Source organism: Pelophylax lessonae (assembly GCF_965119305.1).
Source record: "Pelophylax lessonae genome assembly, chromosome: 1".
In the NCBI taxonomy this organism is placed as follows: Eukaryota; Metazoa; Chordata; class Amphibia; order Anura; family Ranidae; genus Pelophylax; species Pelophylax lessonae.
The window spans coordinates 695,827,202-695,852,132 of record NC_138768.1 but is presented as its reverse complement, the minus strand read 5'-3'; the positions used below and the strand labels follow the sequence as shown (position 1 = coordinate 695,852,132).

The 24,931-nt window shown below is 39.3% G+C and overlaps 1 protein-coding gene across 1 annotated transcript in view; it reads left to right on the top strand.

Moving 5' to 3' along the window:
* The window catches only part of AADAT (aminoadipate aminotransferase), a 157,036-nt gene that overhangs the window by 97,206 nt on the left and 34,899 nt on the right, over positions 1–24,931 (top strand). Inside the window, exons 6-9 of the mRNA XM_082243989.1 lie at positions 3,223–3,432; positions 5,650–5,715; positions 7,017–7,099; positions 20,031–20,127. Of these exons, the coding sequence (XP_082100115.1) occupies positions 3,223–3,432; positions 5,650–5,715; positions 7,017–7,099; positions 20,031–20,127 (456 nt within the window). The remainder of the gene's footprint in view (positions 1–3,222; positions 3,433–5,649; positions 5,716–7,016; positions 7,100–20,030; positions 20,128–24,931) is intronic.

The following is a 24,931-nucleotide window of genomic DNA, read 5'->3' as shown; positions in this document are numbered from 1 at the left end:
GCTGATTATTGTTTCGATTAATCGGATAAAATCATTAAAAAAACTCAATATGCTGTTCCCCCCCCCCCCCCAGCAACACCAATGATGGGGCACTATTCCTCCTGGGAACACCAATGATGGGGCACCATTCCTCCCGGGAACACCAATGATGGGGCACCATTCCTCCCAGGAACACCAATGATGGGGCACCATTCCTCCCAGGACTCTTGCAAACACATTTTAGCTATCAACCTGTACAGCCACCCTAATCCCCATTTCCATAGGCTTTGGAATGATCCTTGAGCAAGTTTGAGAATAAAATCATTAAAAAGTAACATTTGCAGGGCACATAATGCTCCCAGTACTTTGATACCTTAGGCCCCTTTCACACTTGCTGCTCCGTCAGTGGACTCTGTTTTTCTCAGCGGGGGATCGATCCCCCGCTGAGCAGGCGGATGGCAGCTCTGTCTCCGCGCTGTGTGCAGAGACGGAGCTGTCAGGTCCACACTGTTCTCTATGGGGGAATCGGTTGAGAACGGACCGCTTGTCCGTTCTCACCCGAGCCCATCCAATCTGCCAGACAGATGGAAAATAGGGTTTCCATCCGTCCGGATGTGACGGACAGGATTGGATCGGATGTCAGCAGACATGTCTCCGCTGACATCCGATGCCCCATAGAGATGCATGGGGCATCCGTTCAGATCTGCCTGAAAAACTGACAGGCGGATCTGAACGGTCCGCAAGTGTGAAAGGGGCCTTAACTGTTTTTTTTTTAATTATGCTGCTATATACTGTATAATATAACAATAAATCCTAATGTGCAGCTTACAAAAAGTGCCTACCACTAACCACAAACCAAAATTAAACAAAGAATCAATGCAGAGCCAAAAGCCTAAGAAATATGTGCTTATCCGGATAAAATAGTTAATATTCCTTATAAGGTGCACTATTATAATAGAAAAATAAGTGAATGAAAACGTCAGCCAGAGATATGCAAAGGATGTGAAAAATTATAATAGTACAATTTCACTTATAAAATGAGGCTTCACTCCATAATAATAGGGAGCATAGAAAGACCCACTCACTATATGTGCTAGAAGGACGTTTTTAGTCACTTATTTTTCTATTATAATATTCATTATAAGGTGCAATATTATAATAGAAAAATAAGTGAATAAAAATGTCCTTATAGCACATATAGTGGGTCTTTCTATGCTCCCTATTATGGAGTGAAGTCCCATTTTATTAGTGGAATTGCACTATTATAATTTTTCACATCCTTTGCATATCTCTGGCTATTCACTTATTTTTCTATTATAATATTGCACCTGATAAAGGATTATTAACTATCTGGATAAGCATATATTTCTTAGGCTGTTTGGCGCTCTTTATTTAATACTATTATAGAGCAGCTCGGGACTCACGTGATCAGCTGCTTCTTCTCTGCTCGCTCTCCCCTCTCTCCTCCCTGATTGACTGCAGGGCTGAGAATCCCTCACTAACGTCAACAAGAAGGCGGAGAGGAAAGGAGGAAGGAGTGGGGCAGTCACTTGGGTGCAGAACGACACTGTGAAACACAGTGAGTGTATTCACACAGCAGCTTGTACAGACGGGATGGCACTGACAGGCAGGGAGAAAAGTCCTGTACGCAGACCAACTAATCGGCGGCAACTAATCGATAATGACAAGCGTTGACAACGATTGTCATTATCGATTATTATTGATTTAGTCGATTAGTTGTTTCAGCCCTAGTCTAACTAACAATTATTTTGAGTTTGATGGGGACTTTTATCTACAGGTAAATGGCACGGCAATGGGGGGCAATTTTGCCCCCAGCTATGCCAACCTCACCATGGGGCTCTAAGAGGTCAATTACATCTGGCATAACAACCCCTATATCTCCCATATCATTTTTTATTGGAGATATATAGATGACATTATTGACATTGTCATCTGGGGTGGCCCAGAGCCCCTCTTTTTAGATTTTAGATAGTCATTGCAATGCCAATACATATGGTCTGTCATTTACCTCTGTAAATGATTTAGTTCAACTAGCCTTCATAGATCTTTATGCTTTACCATCAAGAAGGTAAAATGCAAGCCAAGAATTTGTGGTCTATTGCCTGGCTTATTCTTGTGGCCTATATTACGTACATCGTCGCCTTGTAGAGGGCGGTGATGACAAGCCCAGTGTTCCCCAACACGTTTTAGGACACCATGAAAAACCTCTACAGAACTCAGATTGTGGGTCATTGAATCCATACCAGGTACTTTCGAAACAGCAGAGCGTTTTAAGAGTCTCTGTCAGAGGGAAACTTTTTGGATTGACACCTTAGATACCCTCCTGCCGGGTGGGCTCAACGAGGAGATAGAGGTCAATACACTAATCTGAACCCCTGTTCTCTTCTCTTTTTTTTTTTTCCATCTTTCATATCTCCCTAACATGCACACTACCTAGGAGCCCCGATTTTTCAATATTTCCATATATGATACAATTCCTGTATAAGTACGTTCAAACTGTGGATAATTGTTTAATTTCTATTTGTATTAATTTTTATTTTTTAATTTTTGATGTATAATTTTTATTTATCAGTTATTCTAATCGTTAATGTCCAATTTTTTGTTATGATCAGAAAATATTATATTTATAATTGTAAACAACTTCGGACCCAGCGGCTACCTTCCATTTTCATAAAAACCCTCACCCAAAATGGCACTTCATAGGCCTGAAGAAGGAGCGCATGCTCCGCAAACGCGTCGCCCACGACATCCCATCATATCCGGGAAGTGACGTCAGGACGAGTCGCCCATGCGTTCCACGGCTCCAGGAAGTGCCGGCATCCACCGGACAATGAGGACATTTCCCACCAAAGACACTGTACTTCTTGGCCTCTGACTGGTGTTGATGCCGCCGGTGTTTCCAAAATCTTTACGTACAAAGCAGCACCAGCGGCAATATCCTATCGTGATGACCTCCTGTATTGTACGTGATGCGCATGAGTGCCTTCACTTATTCCAGAGCTGGAGAACTGAGGAACAGAACACTAGCTCTTACAGTGATTCATCAGCTGGGGTGAGGGGGGAATATTAATTGAAGTCCATCTATGCACACCTGATCCTATTTATAAACACCCTTACCATTTTACGCAATAGCCAAAACTTTACATTCAGCAGAAGAATTATTATTTTGAAGAAACAGAATAGTTATGTAACATCATGAAGCTGATTAGCTTTTATTTACAGATAAGACCTTTGGGTTGCAATCTCATTGGTGTCCCCACTGACCAACACGGTATTATTCCTACGGCTCTTAAGGATATTCTTTCTAGATGGCGACCAGAGGATGCCACTAATCCTGAAAAGAAAAACCCAAAAGTTCTATATACCATACCAAATGGAGGTAATCCAACTGGGGCCTCACTGACTGAAGAGCGCAAAATTGAAATCTACCAGGTAATGCAAAATGGAATGATCATAACCTTTATATTAAAAAATTCAGATTTAATCTGGTTTATGTCAGGCTGATAGTATGAGCACACATGTTAAACTCTTCATTTTTTGCTAGAAATTTCTGTAAACCCCTAAGAAAGTATATATATGTTTATGAAAGCTGAGACCTTGGAAAATAAAATGATGATAGTTGCAATATTTACCGTATTTTGCAGCCTATAAGACGACTTTTGAACCTCAAAAAATCCCCCAAATAATGGGGGGGGGGGAGTCGTCTTATACGCCGAGTATGAAAGTAGTAGGTAATTAAGGAGTGTAATCTAGGTACCGTAAGTACCGTAAATTTATTCTCTTATATCTGTATTACCGGTGGATGTATAATCTTCTCCCGCTGGCTGTGCGGGATTCCTGTACCAGTATACTGTACCGTAGCTGCAGCTATGTAGTATACCACGCTGAGCCAATCACTGTGAGCAATGTATTCTATTATTGAATGCAAAGCCTGCTCGGATTGGCAGAGTCAGAGAGAGTAACATAATCCTGACTCTCTGACTCCGCCAATCCGAGCGTGCTTTGCATTCAAAAATAGAATACATCGCTCACAGTGATTGGCTCAGCACGGTATACTGTATGTAGCCGAAGCTACAGCACAAACGGTATACCGGTACAGGATTCCCACACAGCCAGCGCCTTGAGAGATGATACATCTACCGGTAATACTTAGTACTTACAATACCTTGGAGATTTATAAGAGAATACATGCAGATGAATAGGACACAGACAGCCAGGGCTTTCATAGATTACCGTACACTTACTTAATTACCTTTGGAATTTTTATACTTGCAATACCTTGGAAATTTATAAGAGAATATATTTACGGTACCTTGCAGATGAATAGGGCACAGACAGCCAGCCCTTTCATAGATTACACTTACTTATTTACCTTTGGAATTTTTTTACTTGGCGTATATGGTGTTGCCTTGCTGTGCTTCAGAAGGGGTAGTCTTATACAGCGAGTATAGCCCAAAACCTATGTTTTAACTTGAAAAGTGGGGGGGGGGTCGTCTTATACGCCCTGTCGTTTTATACGCCGGAAAATACGGGTATATTTGCTCAGTTATTTATCAAATGCATTTTTTCAGGAAAAAAATACACTAAAACTTATTTTAGTGCAAAGAAACACAATAATTTGCCCAATTTGGGTAAAATATAAAAGATGGGGTTGTGCGGATTAAATAGATACCAAACATGCCAAGTATTATAATTGCGCATGCCTGTGGAATAAAGAAAAACTATGGTACTCCAAATTATCCATAGGCATAGTTTTTCGAGCCTTACAGGTCATTAGTTTAGAGTTAACTGTGTATTATGGCCCTAGAATTATTGCTCTCACATCAATGTTCGCGACAATACCTCACATTTGTGGTGCAATTGATGTTTACGTACACGTTCTCACCCTATACTACATTTTTTCATATGGTGTGTGCGCAGGAGTGACGGAGATGCTTTAATTTTTTAATTGTTATTATTTAATTCTTTTTCTACACTTTTTTTTCATTTATTTAACTTTATTGCTATTACAAGGGGTTAACAAGCCCTCTATATAAAAGCATGGAAAGGTGGCAACTACTTGAGTGGGGGCCTTCATTTAGAGTCCCGTAAAAATGTTTAGGCACCTCTAAAGCAACCCGATCACCTTTTATTGAAAAGCCCTTTTCTGGCTCTTGAAGCCAGTGCCAAGCTCACAGCTGCTGTAAGCTTGATTTAACCACTTGTCTACCATGCAGTGTATAAACATAACTTGGTAGACAAGTGGTGGGGTGTTGCATTCACTTGTAATAAATTTTACAATTGTTTAACTCCAAAAAATTACTTGGCTGTTTGGTCTGGCCACCATCACTACTTACTGATTCCTTGAGCATCATTTTATGATTATATGTATATAGTAATTTGTTTCTTTCTATTAGACCTTGTACCTCTAAGTATTGATTTGTCATCAGTGATTGTTCTCAACAAATTTAGGCCATGTCACCAAAGAAGATTATAAACAAATATTAGACTTGTACTTACAGTTAGTTATAAACTCATATTAGCCTGGTCACCAGTGCTGGCTATAACCAAATATTAGCATTGACATTAGTTAGGTTTAAAAACAAAATCATTCTTGTGCATATTGCCAGAATAGATAGATGCCTGATAATGTATCTTCTCTTTTAACAGATTGCAAGGGAGTATGATTTAGTTATTGTGGAGGATGACCCCTATTATTTTCTCCAGTTCAACAAGGTAGAATTTTTTTTTGTACTAACTGACATTATCTGTACCTTTTCTACTGTGCATTTTACAACCAATTATGTGAGCTTATCAGTAACTTAGCGAAGCCATAGACAGTGCAAATTCCTTTCCTGCAACCACGCGGAATTCCCCCTACAGAGCATTTGTTCTCTCCGGGTGGAGGCATGTGGAGGAAGCTGTCCCCATGGAGAGAAGACAGTGATTATCGTTAACGGCTATAGCAGCCGCCCTTTCGACAATCGCAAGCGAATCCAGCAGGCTGGTTGTACCAAAGTTGATCAATCAATCAACTTGGTATATTCTGCCTGCCTACCCATTAACGGTTCAAGCCTAGGCCAGTTCCTGCTGAACTGGCCAAGACGGGAACCCTCTATGGCCGGCCTTAGTCTGCATTTGCCAGAAAAAAAACTGTAGACAATAATTAGAGCTCAGTCCTAAATATATGGAAGAGTTAAAAGTTCCTGCAGGCTTCCTCCCCACCACATGACTAAAGCTGCTTCTCTTCACTGCTTGTCCAGTTGCAGCCTCTCCAACATCATCACATACAATGCAGGAGCAGTGGTCCAGCATTGTATGTGAGGACTTTGAGAGCTCTGCCCACATGCCACATGGGGAGTTGGGGTTCACAATACAAAGGATATCTTTTGGTTTTCCTAAGAAAAATAAACATTATTTCAAGAACACTGTGGTGCACATTTTAGATGTAGAAGACAACTGGATCAAAAGAGATGTAAAGAGGCCATCTATCTGAAACTAAAACAGCCATCCATAACGTCACCCCACATATACAGCAATGCTGTTTTAACAAGGCTGACTTTCTAAAGGAGCAAATCGTTCACACAGAAAAGAGGTAGCGTTAGAATATTCAGTCATGCAGTGCAGATGAAATAAACAAGAATTTGCTTTTCACACGATTAGATAATTTAAAATGAATCTTGACTGTGTTTGTTTTTGTGTTATCGTTCTCTACCTCTTTAGTAATCAGCCTCATTACCTTTACCCCAGCACATCAACAACAAAGCTGATTTTTAAATTGTTGCTTTTGTTGTGTATGCACCAAATACATCAAAGCTAATATTATTTTATTTTATTAGTGATTTCTATCATTACTGAATCTGTCCTGGAAATTTTTTATACGATGTCAAATCTTTTCCCAATTTTGATGAAAAAAGACTCTTACCATAATTATCCTGAATCATTTCAAGCCATCGCAATAAATACTATGAGGCTTTCGGTTTTATAGCTGTGTCAATTTGACACATGTAAAAAGTTTTTGTTTTTTTTCTCCATAGCCTTGGGCTCCATCTTTTCTCTCAATGGATGTTGATGGGCGCGTTATAAGAGCAGATTCTATGTCGAAAGTCCTTTCTTCCGGGTAAGATGAATGACGCATTGGTGCATTAAGGTGTTAATTATGATAATGTGTGAAAAACTGAGTTCACAACTGTTGTCCTCAGTGTTTTCGTGTACTCTGTCTTTCACAGAAGGGGATTCTGGGATGTCTTTTGCACTGACATTCAGGTATTTTACTACTACAGAAGCCTTGACTGACAAAGTAGTTTTATGTAGTTTTAACAGAGAAATATTTCTGTGTAGAATTTCAGTGGAACATTACATCAGCTGTAGTACATATACTCATGGGAACAGTCTCATCTGATGACAACTAACCAAATGTAGGTGTGTAGTGTCAGCATCATTCTCATTATTTCCTTTACACATTAGCAGTGTCTGCCATTATGTTGCTTATGAAATCTAATATGTCATATTTGCCATTTCAGTTTTGCAGCTAAAGCAAAACTGGTCCTAAAGTAGATTTATTTTTTCATACTGGATGGAGATTAACAGAGCAAATTAGTTATCCACTGGTTCTTTAAAACTGCCATTGGAACATGGCAAATCAATATGTGCCCCAGCTAACTGATTGTAAGTGCTCAGCTATACAGTTTCCACTGTCATCTTCTGAAGTGGGTTTTTCATGTAATTCCTCAAAGAATTCACAGGAGAGTACGAAACACAGTATTTTTAAGTTCTGTTATGTCCTTAGTGACTTCTTCATGGGAATTCTAGATAAATGGAGGTTTGTTGAAAAGGCTTGCTTTCTTAGTTTCAAGGCAATTCCAGAGTTGGAGCCGTAAAAGTTTGAAGATCAAAACATGTTCTACTCAGTCAAAGTGGAAAACCCATTTGTGCTGATAGCCTTTAAAGGATATCTTAACCCCAACGAAAATAAATATATTCGCTTATCAGTCAGTAGATACGGTGGCTACATACGTTTTCTTTTTTTCCAGGCTTTTTTCAGTGCTTTCTGCAACTATGGAAAATGCATGTTGATCCTGCAAGAGATTCAGTGTCCTTGTAATTTCCTGTGCGCTGAATTAACATCTCGAGCAATGTGATCAGCCTGCGATTCTCTAAACTACAGAACACCACCTCACTATGTTGTGAACATGAAGAAAGGGAGGTAAATATAGTCCAAAGTAGGGGAGCAGCCTAGTGTAACACCTCTATTCCTCCATAGATACACTTCCTGTAACTTAGCATTGTCACTCTAGGACAGAAAGTGTGTTACTGTTAAGATCACCAGGTAAAAATAAAGGGAAAAAAAAAACAAATACAGCCACAACACCTAAGGACTGTAAGCCCTCATGCACAATGAGCATTATAAAAATTCCTGCCAGTACTAGCAGGAAAACAAAAAAGTGCTGTTAGCCTAATTTTGCAAAAGCTTTTAGATGCGTTTATGCGTTTCAGTGTTTACAAGCTTTTTTTTCCAAAACATTCCCTCTTCTATTTTTCACTCCCAATTACTCACAATGACTTCATGAATAGTAAAATATTCATATTTCAGTGCCTTTTTGAGAGCAGAGAGAGCACTGTATTTTTCAGGAACTATTTGTATTTCCTCGCTGCATCCATTATGGGTCCCTTCATGCAGAAAATTGATCAGAACATGCTGCTGATAATGTTATGGAGAGAGAGGAGAATGAGACAGCTGGAGGAGAGGAGCAAAAGCAGTCATCGTTGGTTCTGGAACCATCCCTTTATATTGCAGCATCTCTCTTAAGGATACTTTGTAAACGTGAACGTCGAGCTGCATAATTATCCTGATTTATTTTTTAACTTTACATGCATGTCCGTTAGTTCTTTCAATTACCTTCTGGAGAGGCTCAGACCATGACTTACTGTAATGAGCACCCAGATGAGGATAAGCGTGTCACCTGAGGAATGTCTCCTCGAGACACTTAGGTATGTTATTTTGATAATATTAAATGAATCGTATTTTGTACAAATGTATGTGTGTGTGTGTGTGTGTGTGTGTGTGTGTGTGTATAGTGGCTATAAAAAGTCTACATGCGCCTGTTAAAATGCCAGGTTTCTGCGGTGTAAAAAAAAAATGAGACAAAGATAAATCATTTCAGAACTTTTTCCACCTTTAATATGACCTATAAACTGTACAACTCAGTTGAACAATATACTGAAATCTTTTAGGTGGAGGGAAGTAAAAATAAAAAACTAAAATAATATGGTTGTATAAGTGTACACACCCTTAAACTAATACTGTGTTGAAGCTCCTTTTGACTTTATTACAGCACTCAATCTTTTTGGGTATGAGTCTATCAGCATTACACATCTTCACTTGACAATATTTGCCCACTCCCCTCCCAAATTGGGATAAAATTTGGTCGTCTATGTCCAAGATCTCTAGATGTGTGGCGCAGAGAGAGACAGCCTATAAAATACAGTAGTGCTTTTTTGGTATAGGACTTCCGGAAGTTCTACATTGCCAAAATTGTTCACTTTCCCCCTTGTGTTGGCGCTGTGGCAAAGCTAGAGGTACAGATTTTCATATTTTTTGACAATGTGAGCTTATTAAACCCTTTTGGTCCTCGGTAAAGTCCCTGCTCCAACAGGTACTGGATTGCCTTTTGCTGTTGGACCAGCTACATTATCTCTTGGGCCTTCCCTTTCACTCCATAGGGAAATTTTCAAACAAACTTGCTTCTTTTATTTTGCTGGCAGCCAAGAGGTTAATACTGCTACATTGGTTGTCTACTTCCCCACCCAATCTAACTCAATTATTGAAGGTAATTACTGATATACGTAGAATGGAATATATGAGGGCATTGGTGGGGACACCATCCCTCACTTTACTAAGACATGGGATGCTTAGGACACCTCCACTTTTGGTTCCCCTTTGGGCCCAACATTGATAGAGGCCGCAGGGGATCCTACTCCCTCTTCACATCAATCGCCCCTCGCATCCCATGGCTTAGCTCCCCTTGTGTAACTTGTGGCTTTCTGTTATCTAACCCAAATAACCCTCAGGTCATACTGTTCTAGGTTTTGTCCTTGCTACTCTTTGCTCTTCCTTTCACTCTACCTTCTTCTCCTCTTTGTCTTTCCTTTTTATCCTTTTCCTATTATAAGCAATGCTTAGGCTCTTCGGAGTCTCATTTGTTCTTGTTACTGTATATTTCTACTGTTGTTTGAAATGTCCCTTTAGGATTTATTTTTGTACTTGTTTTCAAAATGTTCTCAATAAAAATAAAATTTAAAAGAAAAAATATTTGCCCACTCTTCTTTGCAAAAACACTCCAAATCTGTCAGATTGTGAGGGCATCTCCTGAACACTGCCTTCTTCAGATCACCCCACAGATTTTCAATCGGATTCAGGTCTGGGCTCTGGCTGGGCCATTCCGAAACTCACAGTATCTACTACTACTAATCTTCTTCTGATGAAGGCATTCCTTTGTTGATTTGGGTGTATGCTTTGGGTCGTTGTCATGCTGAAAGATGAAGTTCCTCTTCACGTTCAGCTTTCTAGCAGAAGCCTGAAGGTTTTGTGCCAATATTGACTGGTATTTGGAACTGTTCATACTTCAATCTACCTTGACTAAGGCCCCTGTTCCAGCTGAAGAAAAACAGCCCCAAAGCATGATGCTGCCACCACCATGCTTCACTGTGGGTATGGTGTTCTTTTGGTGACGTGCAGTGTTGTTTTTGCACCAAACATATCTTTTGGAATTATGGCCAAACAGTTCAACCTTGGTTTCATTAGACCATAACACATTTTCCCACATGCTTTTGGGAGACTTCATATGTGTGTTTTCCAAAGTTTAGCCAGGCTTGGATGTTTTTCTTCGTAAGAAAAAGCTTCTGTCCTGCCACTCTACCCCATAGCCCAGACATATGAAGAATACAGGAGATTGTAGTCACATGTACCACACAGCCAGTACTTGCCAGATATTCCTGCAGCTCCTTTATTGTTGCTGTAGGCCTCTTGGCAGCTTTCCTGTCCAGTTTTCTTCTCATCTTTTTATCAATGTTGGAGGGATGTCCAATTTTTGGTAATGTCACTGTTGTGCCATATTTTCTCCATTTGATGATGACTGTGTTCCATTGTAAATCTAATGTCTTGCAAATTTTTTGTACCCTTCTCCTGACTGATACCTTTTAACATTGAGATCCTCTAATGCTTTGAAAGCTGTCTGCTGACCATGGCTTTTGCTGTAGGATGTGACTAAGAAAATGTCAGGAAAGACCTACTAGAACAGCTGAACTTTATTTGGGGGTTAATCAGAGGCACTTTAGTTTGAATGTGATTGCTTAATTCTGAACACAGCTACATCCCCAGTTATAAGAGAGTGTGCACACCTATGCAAACACATTATTTTAGTTTTTATTTTTACTTCCCCCCTAAAAGATTTCAGTTTGTTTTTCAATTGAGTTATACAGTTTATAGGTCACATTAAAGGTGGAAAAAGTTCTGAAACAATTTATCTTTGTCTCATTTTTTTATATCATAGAAAACGGACATTTTAACAGGGGTGTGTAGACTTTTTATAATCACTGTGTATATTTATATATATATATATATATATTTATATAAAATAAATACATACATATATATATATATATATATATATATATATATATAAACATACATACAAACACATACACATGCAGTATACGGTTCTGATTTATTTAATTTTTTCACTTTTATATGCTTTTTCTCATTATTCATTTTCATTCTCATATGGTAGTTTTTTCTCATTATTAATTTTTTCAGCATTTATTTTTCATATTATTCGCCTATATTTTTTGCAATTTTTTTATTCTTGGGTGTTAATTTTTTTTTCAATTTTTAACTCTGTTTATGTGCATATTCTTTCTCTCCTATGTATACAGTGCCTTGCGAAAGTATTCGGCCCCCTTGAACTTTACAACCTTTTGCCACATTTAAGGCTTCAAACATAAAGATATAAAACTGTAATTTTTGTGAAGAATCAACAACAAGTGGGACACAATCATGAAGTGGAAAGAAATTTATTGGATATTTCAAACTTTTTTAACAAATAAAAAACTGAAAAATTGGGCGTGCAAAATTATTCACCTGCTTTAAGTTAATACTTTGTAGTGCCACCTTTTGCTGCGATTACAGCTGTAAGTCGCTTGGGGTATGTCTCTATCAGTTTTGCACATCGAGAGACTGAAATTTTTGCCCATCCCTCCTTGCAAAACAGCTCGAGCAAAGTGAGGTTGGTTGGAGAGCGTTTGTGAACAGCAGTTTTCATTTCTTTCCACAGATTCTCGATTGGATTCAGGTCTGGACTTTGACTTGGCCATTCTAACACCTGGATATGTTTATTTGTGAACCATTCCATTGTAGATTTTGCTTCATGTTTTGGATCATTGTCTTGTTGGAAGACAAATCTCCGTCCCAGTCTCAGGTCTTTTGCAGACTCCATCAGGTTTTCTTCCAGAATGGTCCTGTATTTGGCTCCACCCATCTTCCCATCAATTTTAACCATCTTCCCTGTCCCAGCTGAAGAAAAGCAGGCCCAAACCATGATGCTGCCACCACCATGTTTGACAGTGGGGATGGTGTGTTCAGGGTGATGAGCTGTGTTGCTTTTACACCAAACATAACGTTTTGCATTGTTGCCAAAAAGTTTGATTTTGGTTTCATCTGACCAGAGCACCTTCTTCCACATGTTTGGTGTGTCTCCCAGGTGGCTTGTGGCAAACTTTAAACAACACTTTTTATGGATATCTTTAAGAAATGGCTTTCTTCTTGCCACTCTTCCATAAAGGCCAGATTTGTGCAGTATACGACTGATTGTTGTCCTATGGACAAAGTCTCCCACCTCAGCTGTAGATCTCTGCAGTTCATCCAGAGTCATCATGGGCCTCTTGGCTGCATCTCTGATCAGTCTTCTCCTTGTATGAGCTGAAAGTTTAGAGGGACGGCCAGGTCTTCGTAAATTTGCAGTGGTCTGATACTCCTTCCATTTCAATATTATCGCTTGCACAGTGCTCCTTGGGATGTTTAAAGCTTGGGAAATCTTTTTTGTATCCAAATCCGGCTTTAAACTTCTCCACAACAGTATCTCGGACCTGCCTGGTGTGTTCCTTGTTCTTCATGATGCTCTCTGTGCTTTAAACGGACCTCTGAGACTATCACAGCGCAGGTGCATTTATACGGAGACTTGATTACACACAGGTGGATTATATTTATCATCATTAGTCATTTAGGTCAACATTGGATCATTTAGAGACCCTCACTGAACTTCTGGAGAGAGTTTGCTGCACTGAAAGTAAAGGGGCTGAATAATTTTGCACACCCAATTTTTCAGTTTTTTATTTGTTAACAAAGTTTGAAATATCCAATAAATTTCGTTCCACTTCATGATTGTGTCCCATTTGTTGTTGATTCTTCACAAAAAATTAGAGTTTTATATCATTATGTTTGAAGCCTGAAATGTGGCAAAAGGTCGCAAAGTTCAAGGGGGCCGAATACTTTCGCAAGGCACTGTATGTTTGGATGATAAGTTTTATTATAAGTTTCTGGCCACAGAAAAACGTTTGCGTCCTTGCACCATTACTTCCTCATTGGGGAAGTAAAGTGCCCCGGGAAGCATGCTTGGCACTGTGGGAGGAGCTGCATTAAGTGGTTATGCCTGAGCCAAAGGAAGAGATGTGGGAATAAATTGCGGATATATGTTGGAAGAAGACACAGTTTCCCAATTGCATTGGAGCCAGCCCTCAACAGCAAGCATGTTCACTCAAAAAGCCTCTCCAGTCTGGATCTCTTTACTTCAGTTACAAAAAATATTTTTGCATCATCCTCATGTCATAGGATGATGCAAACCTGCTTTGGAGTCTGTATACATTTACCCCACACAGAGGAAAAACTGGGTCCTTTTCTTCTGCGGGAGGTAAAAGCATACAGCCCAGATCAGAATGTACACATTTAACACACATCCAACTTTGTGCTGCAGTGCAGCAGAACAATCAAAAAAAAAGAAATACAACCATATGCATTTTTCAAAAATTTTATTTTTTTTACATTTAAAACATTCAAAAAAAAGTGAAAGTTTAATTTGTGTGAAAATTTAATTAAATTTCCCAGGGAAAATAGGCAAAAACAGGAAAAATGGCTAAAAATGAGGGCAGAAAAAGAGGCAGGCATAGAGGAGGAAAACCCCATGGGGATTGGGGGCAAGGGAAGGAGTAAGCTGATGGTTCTTCATCGAAATGTGGGGGGTAGACATGGAGGAGGGGGAAGATCGTATAAGAGGGTATATGGCACTGCTAATGTCCCGGGGTACATTGGGGGTGGCACACCACTCAGTTTTGCAGCACGGTACTACATGGAAACAGGATACATGCTATCTATTTCAGGGTCTTCACCAATGTCCTCCTGTACATGGTACATGTTGCGACAAAGATGGCAAATGGGTTACTTCGATCTAAAAATGCATCCACACTATGCCCTCCCTGCAGCAATGCCATAAACCTCTCCTTAGTTTGGGAGGTCATTCTGGCCCCGCTCTGACGCTGTCTACGTCCATGTCCGCAGTATCTGATGGACGTGTACATGTTTTTTTCCAGCTCTTCAGCATCCTGTAAAGAATGACAAACAATTACAAAAATGCACGGAATATTTAACAATAGATAGATAGATAGATACACTCTATTGTCAAAAATATTGGGACACCTGCCTTTACACTCACATGAACTTTAATGGCATCCCAGTCTTAGTCTGTAGGGTTCAATTTTGAGTTGACCCACCCTTTGCAGCTATAACAGCTTCATCTCTTCTGGGAAGGCTGTCCACAAGGTTTTAGGAGTGTGTCTATGAGAATGTTTGACCATTCTTCCAGAAGCGCATTTGTAAAGTCAGGCGCTGATGTTGGACGAGAAAGCTTGGCTCGCAGTCTCCACTCTAATTCATCCCAAATGTGTTCTATCGGGTTGAGGTCAGGACTCTGTGTAGGCCAGTAAAGTTCCTCCTCCCCAGGGATTTGCAAACTTTGGCCCTCCAGCTGTTGCAGAACTACAAGTCCCATGAGGCATAGCAAGACTCTGACAGCTGCAAGCATGACACCCAGAGCCAGAGGCATGATGGGACTTGTAGTTTTGCAACAGCTGCAGGGCAAAAGTTTGCATATCTCTGCCCCAAATACCCCAAACTCGCTCATCCATGTCTTTATGGACCTTGCTTTGTGCACTGGTCCAAATCATTTGGTGGAGAGGGGATTATGGTGTGGGGTGGTTTTTCAGGGGTTGGGCTTGGCCCCTTAGTTTCAGTGAAGGGAACGCCTAAGGTGTCAGCATACTAAGACCCTTTGGACAATTTCATGCTCCCAACTATGTGGAAAGAGTTTGGGGATGGCCCTTCCTGTTACAGCATGACTGCCTTACTAGTGAACAAAGCATAGTCCATAAAGACATAGATAACCGAGTTTGGGGTGGAAGAACTTGACTGGCCTAACCTGATAGAACACCTATGGGATGAATTAGAGTGGAGATTTAGAGCCAGGCCTTCTCATTCAACATCAGTGCCTGACCACACAAATGTGATTCTCGAAGAATGGTCAAACATTCCCATAGACACACACTTCTAAACCCTGTGGACAGCCTTCCCAGAGGAGTTGAAGCTGTGCAAAGGGTGGGCCAACTCAATATTGAACCCTACGGACTAAAACTAAGAGGCCATTAAAGTTCATGTGCGTGTAAATGCAGGTTTCCAATACTTTTGACAATATAGTGTAGATACGTAAGATAGTGACACATCTGTGCCTTCAGGTGTTTCTTGGGGTGAAACGTGTGCAGTGCTTGTCAAGGTACAGAAAACCCCTCCAGCTGCTCTTCCTCATGTTCCTGCTCCTATGGCTCCCTCTCTTCTGCTTTCAAGTTGGATATTGTCCTAAAAAGAGAGAAGGATATTAAAATATATATATGCATTAAAAAAAAGTATAAAAATGTTTTCTTCCCAAAAATGTAAAAATGATTAAACATTTTTTAAAAAATACAAAAAAAAGAATCAAATGCTAAAGTAGAACTATAGGCAAAATGTTTTCTTTCATTTTAGATAGAGAAAAGGGGGGGGGGGTTAACTCCTGTCAGATTTCTTTTTCGCCATCTGTATCCCATTGCAGAGATTTCCCTTCACTTCCAGTCCCATAACCAAATAGGAAGTGAGAGGAAATCCTTGCAAATTAAGGGAATTCTTTGGGGACCCCCAGGCCGCCAGAACTGTTGTCCCCATTGGAAGATTTCCCCTCTATTACTTTTCTGGGGACAACCCAAAATTTGGGATTTTCCTTTACTTTCAGTTTCAATATTAATGGTAAACATGACAAATAGACAGGGTGAATCTCCTTAATGGGAGCACAGACTGCAATAAAAACCTGACATATGTTCTAATCCCTCTGCATTCTATCCAAAACCAAAAAAAAAAAAAGTTTTGGCTTTAGTTATACTTTAACTATGAAAACACATCAAATGTTTAAAAAGAGAAAATGTACCATTTGAAGAAAAAATATGAGGTAATTTTGAAATAGATTTTCTTAGTTTAAACATTTCATATGTTTTTTATTTTATATTGTGAATAAAATATGGGTTTATGAGCTGTGCAAACCATTGCATTATTTTTTATGTAGATTTTACACAGCATCCCAGCTTTTTTGGAATTGGGGTTGTATAATATTCAAAATACACTGCTCAAAAAAATCGGAACACTCTGAAAACACATCAGATCTCGATAGGGAAAAATATCATGCTGGATATCTGTACTGATATGGATTAAATATTGTGTTAGGAAAGAAAGGATGCCACATTGTTTAATGGAAATTAAAATTATCAACCAACAGAGGGCTGAATTCAAAGACAACCCAAAAAATCAAAGTGAAAAAATGATGCAGCATGCTATTCCATTTTGCTGAAATTTCATTGCAGCAACTCAAAATGGTACTTAGTAGTTGTATGGCCCCCCATGTGCTTGTATGCATGCCTGACAAAGTCGGGCATGCTCCTAATGAGACAACAGATGGTGAACTAGAGTATTTCCTCCCAGATCTGGACCAGGGCATCACTTAGCTCCTGAACAGACTGAGGTGCAACCTGGTGGTGTCGGATGGACTGAAACATAATGTCCCAGAGGTGTTCTATTGGATTTAGGTCAGGCGAGCGTGGGGGCCAAAGGACCCACTGCACCAGCATAGGGTCTAAAAATGGGTCCAAGGATTTCATCCTGATACCTAATGGCAGTCCGGGTGCCATTGTCTAGCCTGTAGAAGGCTGTGCGTCCCTCCATGGATGTGCCTCCCCAGACCATCACTGACCCACCACCAAACCGGTCATGCTGAACGATGTTATAGGTAGCATAACATTCTCCACAGCTTCTCCAGACCCTTTCACGTCTGTCACATGTGTGCCAGTGCTGGACCTGCCAACTCTGGTGTTCAATGGCAAATGCCAATCGAGCTTCACGGTGCCGGGCAGTGAGCACAGGGCCAACTACAGGACATTGGGCCCTCAGGCCACCCTCATTAAGTATGTTTCTAATTGTTTGGTCAGAGACATTCACACCAGTGTCCTGCTGGAGGTCATTTTGTAGGGCTCTGGCAGTGCTCATCCTGTTCCTCCTTGCACAAAAGAGCAGCTACCAGTCCTGCTGATGGGTTATAGACATTCTATGGCCCTGTCCAGCTCTCCTAGAGTAACTGTCTGTCTCCTGGAATCTCCTCCATGCTCTTTAGACTGTGTTGGGAGCCATCCTGGAGGAGTTGGACTGCCTGTGCAACCTCTATTGGGTGCAAGTATCGCCTCATGCTACCAGTAGTGACACTAACCCCAGCCAAATGCAAAACTAGTAAAAACAGTCAGAAAAGATGAGTAGGGAAAATGTCAGTGACCTCCACCTGTAAATCCATTCCTGTTTTGTCCATCTAGTGCACCTGTTGGTAAGTTAATTAACATCAATGCAGCTGAAACTGATTAACAACCCCCTCTGCTACTTAACTGCTCTGATCAAAATTCCTAGATTTTAATTGACTTGATGCCATACTCTGATTAAAAAGTGTTCCCATCTTTCATCAGGTCACGTCTAACCCGGTCCTGCAATGACTTACAACATGTTTTTAGTTTTATTACTAAAAAATGTTTTTAAAAAAGGTTAATATGTAGTATTCTGTAATAAAATAAACATACATACAAATACATAGATATATGCACTTACCGCTCTCCTGAGAAATAATCAAGCGATCTCGGTTTTCCTTTAAATGGAATGTGATGTCTGTCCTCATTTTTCACTTGTGGTCATTGTATTGGGGCTGGGATATGTCCCACAGTTCAGACTGAACCACAATATCTGAAAAAAAGCTCTGTCTGTGCCACATCTGTCTTGCCATAGTAATAGCAACTAGATCGCAAGACATCCGCATGGCTGAGAAAATGGAGCAAAGGACACTGGGAACTGTACATACAGAATGTTGCAGTGTATAATAAAACGTATTAACACTTGTGAATGCTTGACGCGTCTAAACGCCGCTATGCATGTTTACACACGTGCATAGGACACAGAGGATAACATCCAGGGGTGGTGCTTAGAGGCCAAAAAAAAAAGACAGGCGCCCCTAAGAGCAGCATTAAAAACATCTTGGTGACAGTATGTTTAAAAAAATTATTCTTTATTCTTTATTTTCCAAAAAATTGTGACAAAAGTTTACATTTTCAAAAAACTCACAATGCCTCTTACTAAATACCTTGAACTGTCTAATTTCCAAAAACGGGTCATTATGGTGATATTTGTACTGTTCTGGCATTTTCCGGCCCTCAAGGAATGAGATAGACCCCTCAGCACATCAAGCATTATAATCTTTTTATATATATATATATATATATATATATATATACTATAGTTTGTGGACTCCTACAGACTAAATAATAAACAACAATTTTGGTTATTTTCACTAAAGAGTTGTGGCAGAAATACATTTTGGCCTAAATTTATGAAGAAAGATTATTTACAAAATTTTATAACAAAAACAAAGAAAGACACTTTTTCAAAATGTTCTGTCTTTTTTGTTTATTTAGTAAGAATAAACCCAGTGGTGAATACCACCAAAAAAAAGCTCTATTTGTGCGGAAAAAATGATAAAAATATCATACAGTGTTGCATAATTGCTCAATTATCAATTGCGACAGCGCTGGAAGCTAACAATTGGCTTAGGCAGGAAGGGAGTGAAAGTGCCAAATTGTGACCAAAATAGGTAGGGATAGGAAATATTACAGATGTAAAGAAGAGCAAAGTATGAGAAGAGCTAGGGAACTACATCAGAAGTTACATTTAACTTTAGTTAGATCTGTAATTCTTGGTCCTGCTTCCGTCAGTGGATGCACCTAAACATGTCTAGGAATTCACTATCACTTAGGCAGAGAAGGCGGGCAGGGATTCGGGACTAACTACAATACACATCTCATTCCTCTACCCACACTAAGTAAACTTATCATGAAATAAATATTGGGACTGTCAGTGCTGATCATCTAAAAAGTCAGAAGTCTTTATCTGCATACTTCTTCTGAAAGAGTAACCCTAAAGTACTAAAATTAGATGAAAACCAGGCAGACAGCGTTTTCAGAAAAAGAGCTTAGCATTGGCAGCCTTATTGCAATTTTGCTGATGATAGGTGAAAAAAATGTGTGGTCAATGACTACACAGCGAAATGTCGCTTCTTTCACAAGACTACTGTGCCCAATGGTAAGTCTGGTTCTGGATGTGTTAATTTTGTCATTAATCAATGCACATCAGCAAATGTGTGTCCTGTTAAACTATGAGAATCTGTATTTTAGCTAGAACTATTTAGACAATAGAAGGTGTTTGGTGTGTATATACAGTATATATATATATATTAGATATGTTGAGCAATATATATATTAGATATGTTGAGCCTGCATAGCTACTTGTGTTGTCTTTATTGCTAAACGAGAACCATAATCTTATGTTGCTTCTTCCCCAGATTAAGGATTGGCTTTTTAACAGGTCCCAAACCACTTATAGAAAGGATAATACTGCACATGCAGGTCTCTACCTTACAAACAAGCACCTTCACTCAGGTAATTGCTTGAAATGTCAGCAAGCAAGACTGCATTTTATTGCCTCTTCGAATTTGAAGACAAACAGGGTTCTAAGACATTCATTATGATTCAGTAGATGGACTCAATTTCTTGAACAGTTACATTGTACAATCAATGAATACAACAATGGCATGTGAAATATGACATATTGCATGCTGCAATCTTTAATACTTTTATTAAGATTGATGAAGGTCAAAGGGTAACTCCACTTTTGTGGGGAAAAAAAATAGCAAATAAAAAACAATATAGCGTATACAATTGCGACACAAATCATATTGTAATTGAATGTTATTAAAAATTAACTTTCCTTTTCAATCTGCAGCTGTTGTAATTTTCTGAAAATGCAAAGCAATATGGCTACCTGGAAATGTTCTGTACACAGAATGTGTACTGACCACATCCCAGAAACATAATTTCCTGCTTGTGTGATTGGCTTACCAATTTTCCTAGAAGTCTGCCTAAGATACAAGTCAGATTTCAGGCATCTAATAAAATACAAAAAAACTATCAGCGCAAACCTATTATATGTGATAAAATAACTCAACACCAATTCACTGTGCATAAATCAGGTGTGTGAACTTATAAATCAATAGTGGTGTCCGGCAGCATGCACCAATCGTGTTTCACAAATCACAATAAACTATAAATCATACAAAAATGTGATGCGCCAGAAATATAAAATCAAAAAGTGATGACAATAAATCATATCCAGTTCATAAGGCACATAGCAATGTGTGTGCTTCCAATAAAATGATATAAAGAGTGTCCCGTGTTCAGATGAAGAAAATCCAGTGATGAAAACAACTTGTAATCACCAATATAGTGAATCCCTCCACCAGGTGAATCAGCCTCTCACCTTTCTGAAGGACCCAAACGGGCCAGCAATCACATGTATCATTGATCAGACTTCCAGGAAAGAGCCACACTATATTGCACCTCGAGGGATCCCGGGACATATAGAAAACAGATGAAGAAATCTAGTGCTCTCCGCTTACTAATGAGGGTATGCTTTATTAGAGAAAGGCAGATCAACTCACATTTGTCGGGCACTCAGCTGTGCCTGCTGTATAATCGATGTCAGCGATCTGTTACCAGAGAGAGACTCTGCGTCGGCCACGCACGCTCCGCCCCCCTATACGCGTTACGTCGAGCGTAATGCTCCTTTGACTTCCTCGGTAGGGGCCCTGGCTTTTGTAACATTTAATTTATTGTATACGTGTAACCTATTTTTAACAATCATTTACATTTGTGATGAAATGCATGTTTTAAGAATGTAGTCATTTTTTTCTTAATATAGTTGGCCTTATTTGTTAATATAGTTAGTGGTGTTACTTATATAATTTAAAGAAATCCACATTATATACGGTAAGTGGAATCCATACAATATGGGTTTGGATTCATTGTCTAGAACAGTGGTGTCAAACTCAATTTCATCACGGGCCGCATCAGCATTATGGTTGCCCACAAAGGGCCAGTTATATCTGTAGGATTAGATGTCCAGAGCACCCCATGCCTGCTTACACTCTAACATGGGATGTCAAGAACCCCCCAACCTCGGAAGTCAATAGTCACCCACCCTTCCTTACATCACAATGCACCCCTTTACCTTGTGTTACCTTGAGCTGCTGCCAGAAGGGAGATGCGGGTGGATCTGGGAAGAAATTCAGGGTCTGGAGGAGAACCAGAGGAGGGCTGGAGTCAGCTTTCAGAGTCTCCTGAATGCTGAAACCAGGGGAGGCAGAGGCAAGGTGGTGTTGCAGCTTCACAGGGAGGTGCAGGATCTGCAGTAGGAGTTCTGCCCTCCTCTCTGCTGCGGACTGCTGAGAAGGGGGGTGTGCAAAGAAGCCTTTCTGCAGTGGCACAGAGGAGTGCAGGATCTAGTAAAGGAGTTCTGTCATCTCTGCTGCTGACTACAGAGACAAGGTGGGGCAGAGACAAGGGGGGTGCCGCAGCTGCTTGAGAGGTGCGAGGGCCACATGAAATGGCCTCGAGGGCCGCATTCGGCCCGCGGGCCTTGTGTTTGACACCTGTGGTCTAGAACATTGCCCTTTGCTCAAAGTGCTTTGTTCCTTGCAGTAATGTTGTTCCATCAGTGTTCTCTGGATTTTATTTATATATATTGTTGGAAAAAATGAATGAATAATCTGGTGTAAAAAAATTGTATAGTATTGCCAAATACATTATAAAATATACTATGGGGGTCTATTTATAAATGTTTTTTTTACAACTCTCACCACAAATTCACTCATTTTTCAAATTGGATTTAGTTGGAAAAATGTGTGAATCTTGGGTTAAAGATGTGTTAATTTTATGTGAAAACAGTTATAGATAGACCCCCATGTGTATGTATTTAGTCATGTTAAAAAGTTGGTACATATCATGGAAATTGTTGCCTTTATCAACATATTTGAGCAGGCAAACATTAAACCTTAATTTAAACAGTGCCTAAATATAAATGTGATTTACTTCATGTGCATGGTGTATTGCTTCTCATATTTTAGATTAGCAAAAAGAAAGCTAACTTGCCATGTGGAAAAAGTAAACACACGCCAACACTTCAAATCCATTAATTAGAATCAGGTATTCCACATCAGAGCCCAGTTTTCAGAACTTCCTTGGGGAGAATTCAGGTGAGCATGTCTCATTTGCTATTGAAATGTATGGTGCCATCATGCTATAATCAAAAGTGCTCCCTATGGGCCTTAGAAAGAGGATTGTGGATACCTATGAGTTTTTCAAGGGATTAAAAATTATTTTAAATCAATCATTCCACCATAATGAAAATGATCTACAATCATTTCGATTTAAAATGACTGCTAATTTGGTAAGCCCAGAACATTCAGCTCAAGAGCTTCCCATTTATTGCTACCTTAAAAAAGGAATTTGATAAGGTTCCGAATTGGCTTGTGATGTCTGTTGCTTTATGTGATTATGGACAAGATTATAATTATACTAAGATGTGCTGGTAAAGATCCTTGATTTCTTATTATGCCTAAAAGAAGCCTTCAAGAACTTCATTGCATGATGTGCAGGAGAAAGCCTTTGCTATAAAGAAAAAACATCAGAGCAGGACTTTAGTTTGCCATTAAACATCTAGGCTAATACCAGGCCTTCTGCAACCACATACCATGGACTGATGAATTGTTTGACCACATTAACAGTAGACATGTTTGGTTAAAAGATAGCATTTCAGGAGATAAAACGCATACCAACTATAAAGCATTGTAGTGTAACTGTTCTAGTCTGGGGTTGCTTCAGGGTTGCTTCAGGGCTTGGGCCTCTTGCAATCACCAAGTCAGCTATAAATCCTGTATCTTATCACAGTGTGCTTGATAGAAATGTGGGTTCATCTGTGAACAGTAAATGGATCTTTCAACACGATAATGATTCAAGGCACATTAGTAAATACACTATGGAATGGCTCGAAAAAGGAGGGTCATGCATAGGCGTAATCAAAGCCCTGATTTGAATCCCATTGAAATGTTGTGGGATTTGAAAAGGACAATTTAGCAGGAAAACTAACATCTTGCAACAGAAGATTTTAAGAGCAGTTTTCCAAAATACTTGCAGGAAGTCATTTCTGCTAAAAGGGGCAATATGAGCTTCTAAAACCAAAGTGTACTTACTTTTTCATCATTACATCTATTGATATTTTTGTTGAATGATTGAAAAGGTAAATTCCCCTTGTGTTTCTAATATTGTTTTTCTATTCAAGTATGACACCTTTATCTGTAGCCATTTGTTTGAATGAAGATCTAATGTTTATCTGTTCAGATATGTTGAAAAAAGTCAACAATTTCAATGAGGTGTACGTACTATCTCACATGACTGTGTGTGTTTGTATATATATAATATAGTATATAAAACAACAATGCTTACAGCACTTGTAGGAAGTATTATAACAGAGGATAAGGGATATCAAATAGCAAGCAATACAACAATCAAAAGGAAAATAAAACTTATTAAAAAACAGCTACATTTAATTAAATATAATTTAACTGGGATCTCCTAGGATATAAATAAATGTCATAATTATGCCACCAATAGTATTTGAAAAGTCCATAGGGAGTTAGTTTTATTAAAAAGCTGCAAGTGATGACAAATTAAGTAAAATCATGATCTCCACAATGTAATAATTATATTTTAAATGTAACTGAATAAAGTGAAAACTCCATACCATGTCTTCTCTTTCCCATTAGTCCTAAAAAAACACCATTATGGATGTTTTTTACTGCTCTTCTTTGTGGAAGTACCCAAGGCAACCAGTGAGTCTAGTTGGTGCAGAACTGCAACAGTAGCCATGTGGATTCTGCAAACAGATGCAGTTTCCTCTAAAAAAAATCCACTTAGGACAACAAAAGATAGTTAACTATGGAACTTATAAAAAACAATCAGCTTTCACTTTCCTGGTTGCTATAAACTAACATTTTGGGAGGGGGGGGGGTGAAATCTGATTAGTTTTAATGTGGCATTACACATTGTACAGCTTTCTACACCTTGTACTTTCCTAAAGTGGTAGTAAAGCATTTTTGTTTTTAATTATACCTACAGGTAAGCCTATAATAAGGCTTAACTGTAGGTATAAGAAATATCTTCTAAACATGCACCGAACTCAGTAGGAAGACCGGGTGATGATGGAAGCCTTGTCAGCAGTGACAGGACCCACTGGAGGGCTTCATTTTTTAGGTAAGTCTTTTATAATGTGCTAATATGAGATGCATACTAGCACATTATGACATAATTCGTAGGGAGAAGATTTGTTTGTTTTTTGCTACTGCTTTAA